At 44.4% G+C, this 20349-nt stretch overlaps 1 protein-coding gene across 1 annotated transcript in view; it reads left to right on the top strand.

The window, feature by feature from the left end:
• Positions 1–20349, top strand: part of EXT2 (exostosin glycosyltransferase 2) — a 55082-nt gene that overhangs the window by 12182 nt on the left and 22551 nt on the right. Inside the window, exon 8 of the mRNA XM_044270430.1 lies at positions 10326–10457. Coding sequence (XP_044126365.1) covers positions 10326–10457 — 132 coding nt within the window. The remainder of the gene's footprint in view (positions 1–10325; positions 10458–20349) is intronic.

The raw sequence follows: 20349 nt of genomic DNA, 5'->3' as shown, positions 1-20349 counted from the left end.
TACATCATATATATGGAGAGACATGGAGGCAGCACTGTCAGTGCTTACATCATATATATGGAGAGACAGGGAGGCAGCACTGTCAGTGCTTACATCATATATATGGAGAGACAGGGAGGCAGCACTGTCAGTGCTTACATCATATATATGGAGAGACAGGGAGGCAGCACTGTCAGTGCTTACATCATATATATGGAGAGACAGGGAGGGAGCACTGTCAGTGCTTACATTATATATATATATATATGGAGAGACAGGGAGGCGGCACTGTCAGTGCTTACATCATATATGTGGAGAGACAGGGAGGCATCACTGTCAGTGCTTACATCATATATATGGAGAGACAGGGAGGCAGCACTGTCAGTGCTTACATCATATATGTGGAGAGACAGGGAGGCAGCACTTTCAGTGCTTACATCATATATATGGAGAGACAGGGAGGCAGCACTGTCAGTGCTTACATCATATATATAGACAGACAGGGCGGAAGTACTACCTGTACCTACAGAAAGGTAAGCAGTACTATCTGTACCTACATCATATATATGGAGAGACAGGAAGGCAGTACTATATGTATATATATATATTACATTTATAGACATGAATGAAGTACTATCAGCAATACAGTAACCCTGAGATTACAGTAGTTGGTGGTCACCTCTCTGCTATGGGGTCTGTGGCTATGTGGTGATCCGCTGCCTCTGTAAGTGGTTACTAAATATACTGTATTGGGTGTGACACTAGGAACCTGTAGGAAATTAATCAAAAAGATTCTGTTCACTACAACAAAAAAAATCCAAAAGTGATTAAGGGCTCGTTCACACGAACGTATTTTGAATTCCGTATACTGGCCGTTTTCTGCATTCCGCATACGGAACCATTAATTTCAATGGGTCCGCAAAAGATGCGGACAGCACTCTGTGTGCTGTCCGCATCCGTTGCCCCGCAAAAATTATGAGTCCTGTCCTATTCTTGTCCGTTTTGCGGACAAGAATAGGCATTTCTATAATAGGCCTCCTGTTCCGCTCCGCAAACTGCGGAAGGCACACGGGGGCCATCTGTGTTTTGCGGACCGCAAAAAACGACACTGTTGTGTGAACGAGCCCTAAAAGTCACGGAAACCAGAACCTGATTAAAGACACCATTTTCACCAGGGTTTTTTTTCCGTGCGGCGGCAGTTCACATTACGGCCTGCAGATGTCGCTCTAGGACTTCATGTTCTACGCGGTCAGCCTTACAGCTTGTACTCGGCATTTCCACAGCTCTCCTGCTCAGAACTGCAGAATTAGCACATATGGCATCATAAATTAACGGTACATGGCCCTTGGATGTTATTTCAGTAGATATTATCCAAAATTTCTCTGTATTCTGTTCATAATGTGAACGTCATCCTAAGGTCTGACTGTCAGCCATATCTACGAGGGATCCAGGAGTAATTTCACTTTCACAAAGTACAATTTCTCGTTCCCTGTTATCAGTCATTTCCGCCGGAGGCTGAATATACTGTTCTTTAATACTAGGGCAGACTGTGCAAAAACGCCCTGTCCCCGCATCTGGGTTCCACCCCGTGGAAAAAAAAAACACCATGTAGATACGGTTGTAGAATGAGACGTTTTGCAGCTTTCTAATATACTTTCTATTCCAGTCAAGATTTCTGTCATTGAGTAGGAAAACTCGCTATTTAGAGAGCACTGCTTGCTGTAAGTTAATGGAGCTATTCATAGCTCACGTTAAAAAGCTGATAACATGTCTTGACCTTGTGTTACTCACACAGCTGAGGGTTTGGTACAGTGAATCACAGTATAGTTCTCTAAACTGCAGAGACTGACAGCGAATTGCTGCATTACGCCGTAGCCTTTTCTGCATAAGGTAGGAGGGGATGGAAACGAGAAGGAATCCATTCACTGCCAGTCTGCACAGATATTGCAGTGTATTGTGCTCCAGTACATAGTGGGGTCATTGTTAGGCCATGATAACTCAGTGGGACCCTGCAATCACGTTGCGGGACATCAATGGGCTTTTAGAGGGAGCCTGCTTCCTCTGTGAGACCATTTAGGTGCCTCACTATTGTCCAGGTCATCTAAGGGGTTAAACTGCTGGAACGGGCGTTATCTTGGCTGTTAGACTGGGGTGTCAACTGTGTCATACAACCCACACCCGTGAGTGAGGGCACGGCCTGTGCCAAAAAAGTATGATGGCTCCTAGGAACATCACTCCCTTTGGTGTATTATGGCTCAGGGTGGCAAGGGGTTAAACAAGGCCCCTGTGTGTAGATACTGGATGCTTGTCATGGCGCCCCCTGGCTGCACGATAGCAGGAATTACGCCACCATCCGTATTCAAGAGGGTACAGACGTCTGAGCTACTGAGCATGTGTGACCACCACCACATTAGGTGGTGGGCGTTTTGGAGCAGGAGGTGCTGTAACTAGTAAGTAATAGGAATATCTACTCGCAGGGAAATTTTATAAGAACAATTCCAAATGGAAACTTTGAACGCAGTAAATGAATATCTCACCGCGGGACAACCCCTTTAAGCTTTATTTACATGGGCCTGCTGGAGCCCTGGAACGGCAGTAATGGTGTCTTTTTTTTTTTTTCTATAGTGTAGATAATTTTTTTTTACAGCCCAAAAAAATAAGAAATGTAGGAATTTCTGCTGATTGGTCTTGATGTGAGTTTTTCCCGAGCCCTGCATCAGGTAGGACAGGAGTGAAATGGTATCTGCGGAGCAGCGCAGCATGTGTGGGTCAGAGGCCCGGAGAGGTGTAAACAGATCCCTGATTTATCTGCGCGTCCGCTTCTGCAAACAAGCTTTCATTTGGCCGGTGGATTTTGCTTGACTAACCTCTAACCCTGCGAGACTCTGAAGTGCGGTTACTGACAGGCCAGCTTGCCTTTCAACTCTCCCCTCCTGGCCTCACTGTGTTTTTTAGGGGGGATGTCTCAGCACAGCGGGGTGCCTGCAGGAGGGGAATCTCATTCTTCCCCTCCCCGCAGGTCGCCATGAGTAGAGAATATTATTATTTTTTTCTAGGAAATTTATAACCGGGGACAATCATAGCTGGATTCAGAGCGACATGGTTAATACCATCCATTATAGTGGATTGTATAGTTTTTATATCGGGATATCACCAGTATATAGATGCTCTTAAAGGGGTTGTCCATATAGGCGGAGATCTGACTACTAGGACGCCTGATGATCAACTGGTGGAAGTGGCCTCTTAGGCCGGTGACGTCACGTCCACAGGTCACATGGCCTATGTGCGGCTGTCCCATTCAAGTGAATAGGATTGAGCTGCAATACCAAGCATAGCCATTATACAATGTACAGCGCTGTGCTTGGTATAGTACAAAGAAACCGCAGCGATTGGCGTGGGTGCTGGGTGTGGTACCCCCACCATTCAGATGGGGATTACCTATCCTAAAGGTAGATCATTGGTGTTAAACCTGTGGAGAACACCTTAAGGCTACATGCACACGACCGTTGTGTGTTTTGCGGTCCGCAAAACACGGATGGCGTCCGTGTGCGTTCCGCAATTTGCGGAATGGCACGGACAGCCATTGATATAACTGCCTATTCTTGTCCGCAAACCGGACAAGAATAGGACAGGTTATATATTTTTTTGCGGGGCCACGGAAACTGAGCAACAGATGCAGATGGCACACGGAGTGCTGTCCGCGCATATTTAGCGCCCGTGTGCATGAGGCTTAAATCTGAGGATCTGTGGCAGAAACCTGAGAGAGACACCTGGATTTCCCACAGATGCCCTTGACAATGGGGCCCCATTCAATGCATTTCCATATACTAACTTCAGAAAAAAGTAGGACTGGAAAAAAATTCTGCAGTTTTTTTCTGGTCCATGTGAACAGGGTTGCAGAGACTGATTGTCATAGGTTGTGGCATGGAATCTGCACAGAGTTCAGAACTTCTGAACAGGGGCCTAAGGTGGATTAGCGCCATGCAGTCCTCGTGCATATCCGCAGTACATCCACCGCAAATATACAATTGTCTTGGATTTGTGCCTCAGAACCCTCTAGGACAGGCATCTCAAACTGCGGCCCTCTAGCTGTTGCAAAACTAGAACTCCCACAATGCCCTGCTGTAGGCTGATACCTGTAGGCTGTCCGGGCATGCTGGGAGTTGTAGTTTTGCAACAGCTGGAGGGCCGCAGTTTGAGATCCCTGCTCTAGGAAATACATGGCAGATCTGCTATAAGTGTGAACATATTATTAGACGGGCAGGCCCCAGTAGTGCACCAGCCTAAAATGGGGTCTGGCAAGCCATGACCTCAGGAGCGGAGAGCTGACCTGCAGGATGGAGCCTTGGTAATGGTGGAGCTGAGCGGACGTGCCGCTGGTTAACACCGAGTCCCCGCAGTCGTTGGCAAGACTTTCACCAGGGGATTGATTTTAATAAGTAGGAAAGAAAGCGCTGCCTGCCTTCAGAGTTTTCCTTCAGTATTTATTAGATGCCTGCCCAACTCCTTGACCTGCGCTCCTTTGAGCCTACAGAGAACGGGGGTGAGTGATGGCTGGGGGAACCCTGCAAAAAGAATTACAAAGGGAAACAGGGCTTAGGTAACAGAAGAAAAGCGCGCCCTGCATCAGTCCCGGGGACGTCCTCCTCCCTCTCGCAGCAGAGTTAATCACAACCCTCGAGGAAAACAAAAAAAAGCTAAGACGTCATAAATAATCCGTCTGAGTTATGGTCGGGTCGTATGTAAAACGTCGGCTATGATTTGCCACTGAATATTTAAAGTGTGCAGCCCTTAATTTAAAACCCAAACCTTGCAAGCTTGGAACGGGCCGAGTCAAATTAGGAGCTGCCTAACGAGGCAGGTCCTAGGAGTGATGGATGACTGCTGGCGCCGCGCCCAAAACCGCAGGGCTTTTAAAGGGATAGAAAGCTGGAAAACTGTTTGCTTTGCAAAAATAAGCTCGGACAAGTGGCTGCTTAGGAAGAGGATGATGATGGGCTTTTATAAGCCGCAAGGGAGGAGAGTGGGGTAACCCCCAAGATTCACACCTCTGCAGTGTCTGTCATTAGGAGTGTGCATAGAGAATGCACCTTATATACTACATGATAATCCAGGGCTCTTTTCCTAATTTAATCTGGGGTTTCATAAGACCTCAATTAAGACATTCCTCTCGTATTTTTGCTAACATTTTCCAAATTGTGGAATTTTATGTTCTTTTCTATGACATCAATGAGTCCCATTGACCCTGCATGAAAATAATTTTACTGTCGTGATGCTAGACGTGCATATTTTCACTCTTCATCCCTCTCGCGGTGAGCATGCTCTTCCTAGGGTGATGCTAGTGCTGTGCTCAATCTGATGTGTTCTCCCTTTGCTGCCCCTCCTCCCCTCTCACAGCATGCAATCTCAGAGAGAGAGAAATCTGCAGCTCCACACCCCTTCCCACCTGTCATATTTACACCAAATGCATTTTTGGAGACTTTTATTTTTTTTTGTATTGCAAAGAGCTTGCTGTTAGCCGAGAAGACGATATTTTAATAAAAACATTTAACCCCTTATCCACTGGGTAAGGGTCCAACCTCTCTGACCACGAGAATGGGAGACCTGATTTCCCTGTTTGAATGAAGCAGTGATTGAGCATGTGTTCTACCACCCCATTTACTATCCATGAGACTGACAGATATCGCCAAGTACAGCTTGTTACCGGAATATCCCTTTAACACTGATGAGATAAAATGCAAATTTTTCGGATATTCACATGATATACTGATTTAACCAAAGAAAGGGTTATGTGCTGGGGTTCTGTGAAATTAGGAAAACATGGCTGCTTTTTTATAAAATCAATACTAATGATTGGCTGGAGAGAGGAGCTGCAGTACCAGAATCCACCTTTGAGAAGAGTGGCGCTGTTTTTGGATGAATACATCTATGTTTGTCTAATCTTCTGCTATCCCTTTAAGCTGTGCTTCCCTTGATCATTCGTTTCCGATAATTTGCTGCGTCTTTGCTTTGATGCCTTGTGTGATGGGTGGGTACACATGATAAAACCTGTCTTCCTTTGATCCAGAGGAATATATGAGGGTCTCTATATCCTGCCCAGTGGTGCCATATACCCTGCTGTCTTGTAAATACCAGCGTGTGTGCAGCGGATGGCCGGGCCCTTGACGGTCTGTTAATCTTTATGACGTATTCCGGCATGGCTGGTCCTTTCCTGTCTATATGCCCGCACTGTCCTTAGGGGTTTATATTGCAGTGTGGGACGGTTTACGAGATTCTCCCGTGATTAGCCCGGCGACCCAGCCCTGTCCGATGTGGCTGACGCCCCGTATCGTATCAGTTTTATGGCGTTTATAGGGTCTGGACCATTGTCTGGTTGTAATTGCTAAACAAATAGATATGTGAAGGGTTAATGCGGGAGGCCACATAGACGGGCAGGCGCTGATACTGCTAACCTGCCATGTGTGTATAGACCAGGAGTCCGGACATTCTGATAATCCGACAGTTGTGTTCACCACAGAACTGAATGAGAAACTTGAATTGCAGAAGATTCAAATGAGAGAAGGAAGTTTTAACATTTTATTTTAGGCCCTTTACCTTTTTATAAGTAAACTATGTGCTGAGTGTTTGATTACCTATCTCATATTTATGTATCTATCGATCAGTCGGTCGGCCTGCCTGGCTCGGCTCTGCTCTAACGGGCGGTCGGCCTGCCTGGCTCGGCTCGGCTCGGCTCTGCTCTAACGGGCGGTCGGCCTGCCTGCCTCGGCTCGGCTCTGCTCTAACGGGCGGTCGGTCGGCCTGTCTCGGCTCTGCTCTGCTCTAGCGGGCGGTCGGCCTGCCTGCCTCGGCTCGGCTCTAACGGGCGGCCGGCCGGCCATCAATATGAAAATCCCAGAGAACCCCTTTAATACTTTTGATACTAAACCTGGGTTGATTACTATTCAGACTTATATTTTTCGTCTGGATATAAGCCTTTGTCCTGCCTGTAGCTTTTAGCTTTGCCTGTGAAACACGGGACCCCTCCACCCTCAGCCTCTGCTGTCTCTCTCCTTCACATGCAATTTCCACAGGGCCACTGGTAAACCCTGGAGGCTGTAAATGAAAACCACTTTATTTGATAGTCCGCCCGTCAGGGGCCCCCCTCTCTCCTTGAAACTTTGTAACTCAAGAGGCTTACAGCATGAGGTCAGCATCCCTGAAGGTATAATGCTTGGCAAACCGGGATTTCAGTGAAGGAATTCTGGGAAAGGACGGATGATTTTTTGGAACTCTGGTTACAATGTAACATTCAGATTCCTCTGATCATAAAGAAAAACATGATTCAGTTTCTTCTCTGCGGTTGCAGCGGTTCGATAGGAACGGGTTCAGTACATGATGTCATGTACAGTCTGGAGGAGTGTCAGTCTCCCCGGGCTCCAACCTCCACTGTAACATCTACGAGATGATGATCGCCCAGTGCGGAGCAATCTAACCGATGGGAAAATAAACACAGGACGTATACATTTCACCCCCTCCATAGGATCTGAGCATAGTTTAATGTCACCGCCCCAGATTTAAAGTAAAAGGACACCGCTTACCTTATTCCACAAGTGTGAAGCAGGGAATAGTCCTATAGAAAATAAACTGATACAAAAATAAAGACACGGGAAATAAGTGTAGGACTTTTTTTTTTTTTTTTTTCAAACCATTTTTATTTATTGCTATTATTCCATATAATGGACAAGAGACAAATCTCAGCCCCGAATGAGTTCCTCCCGCGCTCGTTGTCGCTCGCGCTGAGTAATCGGCTTTCTGCAGTAGGAGTTGGGAAATTGACAACTTCTCTGAGCTCATTTCTGGTGACAAAAGTAGGTTATAACTCCTTCAGCTTTTGAAGTTCTAATAGAAGTAAGACATCTGTGCAGCAGCAGGACAAAGTACTAAAAAACCGACCCTCATATGTACAAGAAAATAACTCCACTGCCTGTCCAAAAAAAAAGGTCACACACACTCTAATATTTTGTTGGACCGCCTTTAGCTTTGATTACGGCACGCATAAGCTTCTGCAATGTCACAAGATTTATTTCCATCCAGTGTTGCATTAATTTTCCACCAAGATCTTGCATTGATAATGGTAGAGTCTGACCGCTGCGCAAAGCCTTCTCCAGGACATCCCAAAGATTCTCAATGGGGTTAAGGTCTGGACTCTGTGGTGGCCAATCCATGTGTGACAATGATGTCTCCTGCTCCCTGAACCACTCTTTCACAATTTGAGCCCAATGAATCCTGGCATTGCCATCTTGGAATATACCCATGCCATCAGGGAAGAACAAATCCATTGGTCATTCAGTATGTTCAGGTAGTCGCTGGCCTCATTCTTGGAGCACATACTGTTGCCGAACCTAGACCTGACCAACTGCAGCAACCCCAGATCCTAGCACTGCCCCCACAGGCTTGTTACAGGAGGCACTAGGCATGATAGGGGCATCACTTCATCTGCCTCTCTTCTTACCCTGATGCGCCCATCACTCTGGAACATTGCTCCAGAGTCCAATCTTAGGGCTCACAAGCAAATTGAAGCCTTTTTTTCTGGTTTGCCTCACTGATTAGTGGTTTTCTTACGGCTACACAGCTGTTCAGTCCTAATCCCTTGAGTTCCCTTCGCATTGTGCATGTGGAAATGCTCTTACTTTCACTAATAAACATAGCCCTCAGTTCTACTGTTGGTTTTTCTTCAATTTGATTCCACCAAACATTAAGTGATCGCCGATCATTCAGGATTTTTTCCCGCCACATTTCTTCCTTGTATACGATGGGTCCCCACTATCCTTCCAGTTTTTAATAATGCGTTGGACAGTTAGTAGTTTCTGTAATCTCCTTAGATGTTTTCTCTGCTTGATGCATGCCAATGATTTCACCCTTCTCAAACAGACTAACATCTTTTCCACGACCACGAGATGTGTCTTTCGACATGGTTGTTTATAAAATGAGAAGCAACTCATTGCACCAGTTGGGGTTAAATAACTTGTTGCAGCTGAAAGATAATCACCCAGGCAGTAATTATCCAATAGGAGGCTCAGAACTATCTGCTTAGTTAAATCTAGGTGGCGACTTTTCTTTCTTTTTTTTGGACAGGCAGTGTATAATACTGCTCCTATGTAACAAGAATATAACTACAATAATACTGCTCCTATATAACAAGAATATAACTACAATAATACTGCTCCTATGTAACAAGAATATAACTACTATAATACTGCTCCTATGTACAAGAATATAACTCCTATAATACTGCTCCTATGTACAAGAATATAACTGCTATAATACTCCTCCTATGTACAAGAATATAACTACTATAATACTGCTCCTATGTAACAAGAATATAACTACTATAATACTGCTCCTATGTACAAGAATATAACTCCTATAATACTGCTCCTATGTACAAGAATATAACTGCTATAATACTCCTCCTATGTACAAGAATATAACTACTATAATACTGCTCCTATGTAACAAGAATATAACTACTATAATACTGCTCCTATGTAACAAGAATATAACTACAATAATACTGCTCCTATGTAACAAGAATATAACTACAATAATACTGCTCCTATGTAACAAGAATATAACTACTATAATACTGCTCCTATGTACAAGAATATAACTCCTATAATACTGCTCCTATGTACAAGAATATAACTGCTATAATACTCCTCCTATGTACAAGAATATAACTACTATAATACTGCTCCTATGTACAAGAATATAACTACTATAATACTGCTCCTATGTACAAGAATATAACTACTATAATACTCCTCCTATGTACAAGAATATAACTACTATAATATTGCCTCCTATGTACAATATAACTACTATAATACTGCTCCTATGTACAAGAATATAACTACTATAATACTGCCTCCTATGTACAAGAATATAACTACTATAATACTGCTCCTATGTACAAGAATATAACTACTATAATACTGTCTCCTATATACAAGACTATAACTACTATAATACTACTCCTATGTACAAGAATATAACTACTATAATACTGCCTCCTATGTACAAGACTATAACTACTATAATACTGCCTCCTATGTACAAGAATATAACTACTATAATACTGCCTCCTATGTACAAGAATATAACTACTATAATACTGCTCCTATGTACAAGAATATAACTGCTATAATACTGCTCCTATGTAATAAGAATATAACTGCTATAATACTGCTCCTATGTACTGGAATATAACTACTATAATACTGCTCCCATGTACAAGAATATAACTACTATAATACTGCCTCCTATGTACTGGAATATAACTGCTATTTTTCACATGTCGTTTCCAGGCTCGGTGGTTCTGGGAAGGTTATTTTAGATCAATGAAATCCATTGCTTTGACTACACTACAGATAATCAATGACAGAATCTACCCTTATGCAGCGAGGTCATATGAAGAGTGGAATGACCCTCCATCTGTGGTAAGATTGATTTTTTTATTTTTTTTTCCTATTATCAGCATGTTATAAGTTAATGGCACAACAACTTTATGTTCTGAGTTCATGTGATCTACATGCCAACATATAAAAACACCATTGTTTTTGTTGAGTTGTAAAGTGTGAATGCAAAGTGTAATGTATCAGTGCTACACCAATCTCTTAGGTTCCATTCACACGTCTGTAAGTGTTTTGCGGATCCGCAAAACACGGACACCGGCAATGTGCGTTCCATATTTTACATCGCCGGCACTTAATAGAAAATGCCTATTTTCGTCCGCAATTGCGGACAAGAATAGGACATGTTCTATTTTTTTCAGGATCGGAATTGCACGTCTGCGGCCCAATAGAAATGAATAGGTCCGCAATTCCGTTCCGCAAAATATGGAACAGAATTGTGGACTTGTGAATAGAGCCTTAAAGTGCATTTAAAGTTTACTTGCTGATATATTGTACACAAAATTATTCTCTTCATAGATACATTACATTACTTATCCTGTACTGATCCAGAGTTACATCCTGTATTATACTCCAGAGCTACACTCACTATTCTGCTGGTGCAGTCACTGTGTACATACATTACTTATCCTGTACTGATCCAGAGTTACATCCTGTATTATACTCCAGAGCTGCACTCACTATTCTGCTGGTGCAGTCACTGTGTACATACATTACTTATCCTGTACTGATCCTGAGTTACATCCTGTATTATACTCCAGAGCTGCACTCACTATTCTGCTGGTGCAGTCACTGTGTACACACATTACTTATCCTGTACTGATCCTGAGTTACATCCTGTATTATACTCCAGAGCTGCACTCACTATTCTGCTGGTGCAGTCACTGTGTACATACATTACTTATCCTGTACTGATCCGGAGTGACATCCTGTATTATACTCCAGAGCTGCACTCACTATTCTGCTGGTGCAGTCACTGTGTACATACATTACTTATCCTGTACTGATCCTGAGTTACATCCTGTATTATACTCCAGAGCTGCACTCACTATTCTGCTGGTGCAGTCACTGTGTACATACATTACTTATCTTGTACTGAATGATGAGTGCAGCTCTGGAGTATAATATGATTCTCAGTATATGAGTCTATTGGGGTACATTTCACTCAATGGCCATTTTAAGAGCTGTTTCATTCTATGGTCCTAGTCACATGGCCTTTTTTAAACGGGCCATAAATAATGACTATAAAAAAGGGACTTGTCCTAATTTGTCTGTTTTTTTGTGGACTGACAGCCCAATTTTTAATTGCTGTTTTTCGCAAAGGCAACTATAAAAAAACAGATGTAAAAAATGGACCGTTTCCCGTTTTTAAAGGAATTTTTTTTTTTTTTTAATCAGGGTTGTGTGAATGTAGCCTTACAGAAGGAGCGTCCCACCTGTCCTTGGGTTGTGTCTGGTATTGCAATTCAGCTCCATTGATGTGAATGTCACTGAGTCGCTATACCGCACGTAACCTGTGGACGGGTGTGGTGCTATTTTTGGATGAAAGCGACCATCTTTTTCTATTGTTATGTAACCACTTTCATATAGAAGATATCCCAAGAGACGGTGGTAGAGGAGATGGTATGGAGAAATGGGGCCAGATTGGGAATAGAGTTTGGCAGTGGAATTATTATGTCTCCGATCTGCAGGAACAATTGCCGCTTCTCTTCCCATTTTATTATATTCCTCTATATAAGGAAAGATGGAGCATCTTTTAGAGCACAACAGACCTTGTATTTAAAGGGGATTTACAGCCAGTACATATTGATCCTCACCTATCCTCAGGATGGGTCATTAATATCTGCTCACAGCGCCATGCATTCTACAGTGGCTGTACTTGGTATTGCACTCCATGCCTTTTCACTTGAATGGGATTGTGCTGCACGACGTATTCCATGTTACTGATGAACATGACGTCACAGACCTAGGACGAGGCTGCAGCACTCAGCGGAGCGCCATGGCCTCTACTAATAGCTAATTGACAGATACTCCTCTTGTGGGGAGAGTGGATAGCGGCTCCAAAGAGCATCTCCTGCTCTGGAGGAACTGTCCGGCTTTACTCGGACAATGCATTGATATGAAAGGTCACTGTGTAATTCTTAATTTGTCCTCTGATGGTCTTGCTGGGAAATTCAGCTTACTCCCAGTTCCTCCCCAGATTACAGCTGGTTGCCGGCGGTCGTATTGTGGGGGGTGCATTTTGCGGAACAGAACATCCTTCTCCGTGATAAGAATGCCTATTCTTGTATGCAAATCTTTTTTGCGGGGCCACAGAACGGTCATACAGATGCGGAGAGCACACAGTATGATGTCCACATCTTTTGCAGCCCAATTGAAATCCGCATCCGATCCATAAAATTGCGTAAGAGATGCGGACAGAAAAATACGGTTAAGTAAATGGGCCTTAATACTGTGGCAGTGGCAACAGTCCCCAAAGGTGACCCAAATCAATCCTACTTCTTATGATGGATTATATTGACTTGTAGTAACCTGTCCTGAAGTCGTTACATGACCCTAATTTTCTCACTCATCCTGTCATGGCCTCCATTCTTCTTCATCCTTTTAATTTGTGTCTTGTTTTATTACTTGGGTATGGTGTTCTGAGTATTTAACAACAGCCCGCTCTGTGTACACATCGGGCCAGTGCAGAAATCATCTGATACTTATTATCTGATGCACAAAAGATCTATGTCAGAGAAATTATGTTCTGCTGGTCACATTATATGGAGGCTGCTCCCAACCCGCCCTTCAGTGTTACACTACCGACCTGTGTGATTTATGTATTACACCACGCAATTATGTACATAACTACTATAATACTGCCCCCTATATACAAGAATATAACTACTATAATACTGCCTCCTATGTACAAGAATATAACTACTATAATACTGCCTCCTATGTACAAGAATATAACTACTATAATACTGCCTCCTATGTACAAGAATATAACTACTATAATACTGCTCCTATGTACAAGAATATAACTACTATAATACTGCTCCTATGTACAAGAATATAACTACTATAATACTGCTCCTATGTACAAGAATATAACTACTATAATACTGCCTCCTATGCACAAGAATATAACTACTATAATACTGCTCCTATATACAAGAATATAACTACTATAATACTGCTCCTATGTACAGGAATATAACTACTATAATACTGCCTCCTATGTACAAGGATATAACTACTATAATACTCCTCCTATGTACAAGAATATAACTACTATAATACTACCTCCTATGTACAAGAATATAACTACTATAATACTGCCTCCTATGTACAAGAATATAACTACTATAATACTACCTCCTATGTACAAGAATATAACTACTATAATACTGCCTCCTATGTACAAGAATATAACTACTATAATACTGCCTCTTATGTACAAGAATATAACTACTATAATACTGCCTCTTATGTACAAGAATATAACTACTATAATACTGCTCCTATGTACAAGAATATAACTACTATAATACTGCTCCTATGTACAAGAATATAACTACTATAATACTGCTCCTATGTACAGGAATATAACTACTATAATACTGCTCCTATGTACAGGAATATATCTGCTATAATACTGCATCCTATGTACAAGGATATAACTACTATAATACTGCCCCCTATGTACAAGAATATAACTGCTATAATACTGCCCCGAAGGTCAGAACATTTTGAAACATTTTACATCCACGCCGGAGATCATGATGAGTAGATGCAAGATGTTTGCCCATGGAGGAGTTAATTTTGCTGCGCAGCTGCCCTTTAACCAGCGCAGGATGAGAATCATACTGACATTCTTTCTCAGAGTATGCTGTGGAAATACATTGTGCATAATTGGAGAAAAAAAAATAGAATAAATCAAGACTTTCCTTTTTTTAAGGTCTGGTAATTCATAATTGAAACCACATTCATGGTTGAGGGGTTGGTATTTAAGAAGAAAATAAAAAAACATGAAAATACCAAGAGAAGCTAGAAGGAGCTGTGTACTCCATCCGTCATGACAGTCACAGGGCAGCGCCGAGGGATGAAGTGAGGGGCAGCGGCGGTGCTTTTATCAGCTGGATGTAACCGGCAGACGGGATGATGGAGGGCTGCCTCTTGTAGATCAGTAAATGACTGGACATCTACTCCTATCATTGTATTAATCCACACTCATCTGTCATAAGTGGGAAACATCTGCCTTCCAGTGTCTGAGTAATTCCCAGATATCACCAGGGGTTGACTGATCACTGTAGAACCGACTTAAAGGAATCCTGCTTCGGGACAGCTCTGTCATTTTCTGTAAGACGCCCTAATAATTCAAAATGAGTGAAATGTGTTAAAAGTATAGACAGCTCCTCTAATATGAGAGATGATGCAGCAATCATCTGATCGCTGCGGATCCAGCTGCGGAGATCATCGGCTATACTAATCTCCTGCAGCGGCCACTACTGGTGGACTGTAGTATTACACATGTTCCAGTAAGATACTGCATGGACAAGTAGGAGAGCAGCTTGCCTAATGATGCATTTAATGAGAAGGGGTCAATGAAGGATTGGCCATAGACCTTACAGGGAAATTCTCCCGGTGGGCCGATGCCCAGGGGACCGCCTGAGCCCTTCTCACGGCCGGCCAATGGAAGTTTTTGGGGATGTATTTTGTGATGAACTGTGTTATTTGGCTCTGTGGTATAATGTCCCATAATAGGATATTGCTGGCCCTGCCTTCCATCAATTCTGATCAGACTACAAAGACTTTTAGTATTTTTTCCGGGGCCACTTTAAGTTCCCAGTCCAACCCTGGAAGGGGTTGTCAACCGCTAGAAATGTTATGCATTCAAGACTCTCAGGGTTCCTCGTCTTAAGCTGAACTTTTGAGGGTAGGGGGGATTTTTTAGATGCTTTTCATCCGTTATATCACTGGGGGATATGAAAGGGTCTTTGTCCTGGTGACTTCTTAAAGGGGCTGTCTGGTCTGGCAGCCGACGAATCCTATGCTCTGAACCAACTAAATAAATCAAAAAGACTCCTCTGAAGTCCCACAATTTTTGCCCCTTTCCTGACGGACCAGACGTGGCTTAGTCCTGTGACCGCTGTGACTACCCTCTGTATACAGCTCCCCTTCAGACCTGTCAGTAACTGGCCTCTGTATACAGTTGCTCTGCAGACCTATGTCAGTAACTACCCTGTGTATACAGCTCCTCTGCAGAGCTATGTCAGTAACTACCCTGTGTATACAGCTCCTCTGCAGAGCTATGTCAGTAACTACCCTGTGTATACAGCTCCCCTGCAGAGCTATGTCAGTAACTGCCCTGTGTATACAGCTCCCCTGCAGAGCTATGTCAGTAACTGCCCTGTGTATACAGCTCCCCTGCAGAGCTATGTCAGTAACTGCCCTGTGTATACAGCTCCCCTGCAGAGCTATGTCAGTAACTGCCCTGTGTATACAGCTCCTCTGCAGAGCTATGTCAGTAACTGCCCTGTGTATACAGCTCCCCTGCAGAGCTATGTCAGTAACTACCCTGTGTATACAGCTCCCCTGCAGAGCTATGTCAGTAACTACCCTGTGTATACAGCTCCCCTGCAGAGCGTTGTCAGTAACTACCCTGTGTATACAGCTCCCCTGCAGAGCGTTGTCAGTAACTACCCTGTGTATACAGCTCCCCTGCAGAGCGTTGTCAGTAACTACCCTGTGTATACAGCTCCCCTGCAGAGCGTTGTCAGTAACTACCCTGTGTATACAGCTCCCCTGCAGAGCGTTGTCAGTAACTACCCTGTGTATACAGCTCCCCTGCAGAGCGTTGTCAGTAACTACCCTGTGTATACAGCTCCCCTGCAGAGCGTTGTCAGTAACTACCCTGTGTATACAGCTCCCCTGCAGAGCGTTGTCAGTAACTACCCTGTGTATACAGCTCCCCTGCAGAGCGTTGTCAGTAACTACCCTGTGTATACAGCTCCCCTGCAGAGCGTTGTCAGTAACTACCCTGTGTATACAGCTCCCCTGCAGAGCGTTGTCAGTAACTACCCTGTGTATACAGCTCCCCTGCAGAGCGTTGTCAGTAACTACCCTGTGTATACAGCTCCCCTGCAGAGCGTTGTCAGTAACTACCCTGTGTATACAGCTCCCCTGCAGAGCGTTGTCAGTAACTACCCTGTGTATACAGCTCCCCTGCAGAGCGTTGTCAGTAACTACCCTGTGTATACAGCTCCCCTGCAGAGCGTTGTCAGTAACTACCCTGTGTATACAGCTCCCCTGCAGAGCTACAGTACAGACCAAAAGTTTGGACACACCTTCTCATTCAAAGAGTTTTCTTTATTTTCATGACTATGACAATTGTAGATTCACACTGAAGGCATCAAAACTATGAATCAACACATGTGGAATTATATACATAACAAAAAAGTGTGAAACAACTGAAAATGTCATATTCTAGGTTCTTCAAAGTAGCCGCCTTTTGCTTTGATTACTGCTTTGCACACTCTTGGCATTCTCTTGGTGAGCTTCAAGAGGTAGTCACCTGAAATGGTCTTCCAACAGTCCTGAAGGAGTTCCCAGAGATGCTTAGCACTTGTTGGCCCTTTTGCCTTCACTCTGCGGTCCAGCTCACCCCAAACCATCTCGATTGGGTTCAGGTCCGGTGACTGTGGAGGCCAGGTCATCTGGCGCAGCACCCAATCACTCTCCTTCATGGTCAAATAGCCCTTACACAGCCTGGAGGTGTGTTTGGGGTCATTGTCCTGTTGAAAAATAAATGATGGTCCAACTAAACGCAAACCGGATGCAATAGCATGCCGCTGCAAGATGCTGTGGTAGCCATGCTGGTTCAGTATGCCTTCAATTTTGAATAAATCCCCAACAGTGTCACCAGCAAAGCCCCCCCACACCATCACACCTCCTCCTCCATGCTTCACGGTGGGAACCAGGCATGTAGAGTCCATCCGTTCACCTTTTCTGCGTCGCACAAAGAGACGGTGGTTTGAACCAAAGATCTCAAATTTGGACTCATCAGACCAAAGCACAGATTTCCACTGGTCTAATGTCCATTCCTTGTGTTCTTTAGCCCAAACAAGTCTCTTCTGCTTGTTGCCTGTCCTTAGCAGTGGTTTCCTAGCAGATCTTCTACCATGAAGGCCTGATTCACACCGTCTCCTCTTAACAGTTGTTCTAGAGATGTGTCTGCTGCTAGAACTCTGGGTGGCATTGACCTGGTCTCTAATCTGAGCTGCTGTTAACCTGCGATTTCTGAGGCTGGTGACTCGGATGAACTTATCCTCCGCAGCAGAGGTGACTCTTGGTCTTCCTTTCCTGGGGCGGTCCGCATGTGAGCCAGTTTCTTCGTAGCGCTTGATGGTTTTTGTGACTGCACTTGGGGACACTTTCAAAGTTTTCCCAATTTTTCGGACTGACTGACCTTCATTTCTTAAAGTAATGATGGCCACTCGTTTTTCTTTACTTAGATGCTTTTTTCTTGCCATAATACAAAAAACAGTCTATTCAGTAGGACTATCAGCTGTGTATCCACCTGACTTCTCCACAACGCAACTGATGGTCCCAACCCCATTTATAAGGCAAGAAATCCCACTTATTAAACCTGACAGGGCACACCTGTGAAGTGAAGACCATTTCAGGTGACTACCTCTTGGAGCTCATCAAGAGAATGCCAAGAGTGTGCAAAGCAGTAATCAAAGAAAAAGGTGGCTACTTTGAAGAACCTAGAATATGACATATTTTCAGTTGTTTCACACTTTTTTGTTATGTATATAATTCCACATGTGTTAATTCATAGTTTTGATGCCTTCAGTGTGAATCTACAATTGTCATAGTCATGAAAATAAAGAAAACTCTTTGAATGAGAAGATGTGTCCAAACTTTTGGTCTGTACTGTATGTCAGTAACTACCCTGTGTATACAGCTCCTCTGCAGAGCTATGTCAGTAACTACCCTGTGTATACAGCTCCCCTGCAGAGCTATGTCAGTAACTACCCTGTGTATACAGCTCCCCTGCAGAGCTGTCAGTAACTACCCTGTGTATACAGCTCCCCTGCAGAGCTATGTCAGTAACTACCCTGTGTATACATCTCCCCTGCAGACCTGTCATTAACTGCCCTGTGTATACAGCTCCCCTGCAGAGCTATGTCAGTAACTGCCCTGTGTATACAGCTCCCCTGCAGAGCTATGTCAGTAACTACCCTGTGTATACAGCTCCTCTGCAGAGCTATGTCAGTAACTACCCTGTGTATACAGCTCCCCTGCAGACCTGTCAGTAACTGCCCTGTGTATACAGCTCTCCTGCAGAGCTATGTCAGTAACTACCCTGTGTATACAGCTCCCCTGCAGACCTGTCATTAACTGCCCTGTGTATACAGCTCCTCTGCAGAGCTATGTCAGTAACTGCCCTGTGTATACAGCTCCTCTGCAGAGCTATGTCAGTAACTACCCTGTGTATACAGCTCCCCTGCAGAGCTATGTCAGTAACTGCCCTGTGTATACAGCTCCATCGCAGAGCTATGTCAGTAACTGCCCTGTGTATACATCTCCCCTGCAGAGCTATGTCAGTAACTGCCCTGTGTATACAGCTCCCCTGCAGAGCTATGTCAGTAACTGCCCTGTGTATACAGCTCCCCTGCAGTCCTGTCATTAACTACCCTGTGTATACAGCTCCTCTGCAGAGCTATGTCAGTAACTGCCCTGTGTATACAGCTCCCCTGCAGACCTGTCAGTAACTACCCTGTGTATACAGCTCCTCTGCAGAGCTATGTCAGTAACTGCCCTGTGTATACAGCTCCCCTGCAGACCTGTCAGTAACTACCCTGTGTATACAGCTCCTCTGCAGAGCTATGTCAGTAACTGCCCTGTGTATACAGCTCCTCTGCAGACCTGTCAGTAACTGCCCTGTGTATACAGCTCCTCTGCAGACCTGTCAGTAACTGCCCTGTGTATACAGCTCCCCTGCAGAGCTATGTCAGTAACTGCCCTGTGTATACAGCTCCCCTGCAGAGCTATGTCAGTAACTGCCCTGTGTATACAGCTCCTCTGCAGAGCTATGTCAGTAACTACCCTGTGAATACAGCTCCCCTGCAGAGCTATGTCAGTAACTGCCCTGTGTATACAGCTCCCCTGCAGAGCTATGTCAGTAACTGCCCTGTGTATACAGCTCCCCTGCAGAGCTATGTCAGTAACTGCCCTGTGTATACAGCTCCCCTGCAGAGCTATGTCAGTAACTGCCCTGTGTATACAGCTCCCCTGCAGAGCTATGTCAGTAACTGCCCTGTGTATACAGCTCCCCTGCAGACCTGTCAGTAACTGCCCTGTCCTTTGCTGCTGTTGCTTATCGCTGACGGTAGTAGAGGCGGCAGGTGAGCAGTACAGGTGCCTGTAGATATAAAGTGTCACCCGCGATGTTTGGGAGACTCGTCCCCGTCACCGCCTGCCATTGGCTGCTCCCCCCGACACCGGGTGTTTTCATCCGCGCACGGGGAGAAGCCGTGCAGGGATGAGGAGGGGAGCGGGGTACGTATACTCGTTGTGAGGGGCCCGGCATATGGGGGAGCTTTTTATAGTCTTGGATAACTTTTAAAGCTACCGATTTTGGCTGGAGCGGCCCACCATCTGATGTGTATGGGGGTGTCCTGGGGTGCCCCATCCTTTTTATTCTCAAAGAAGATAAGCCAATGCAAGAGGTGCCTGGCATCTGCTTAGTCCCTATTGAGAACACATGCATGCTCGGTCACTCTGGGCATTCATGTAGGCAAGAGCTGAGGAGGAATATCTGTCCGCCAGACGAGCATACTTCGAACATCTATTCAATGTGCTTGGCTATTTTAACCCATGACGACATGATGGGATTACCGAGTGTAGTTTGTAACCTTGGGAA

Source organism: Bufo gargarizans, chromosome 10 (genome assembly GCF_014858855.1).
Source record: "Bufo gargarizans isolate SCDJY-AF-19 chromosome 10, ASM1485885v1, whole genome shotgun sequence".
Taxonomy (NCBI): domain Eukaryota; kingdom Metazoa; phylum Chordata; class Amphibia; order Anura; family Bufonidae; genus Bufo; species Bufo gargarizans.
This window is presented reverse-complemented; position numbering and strand designations above follow the sequence as displayed.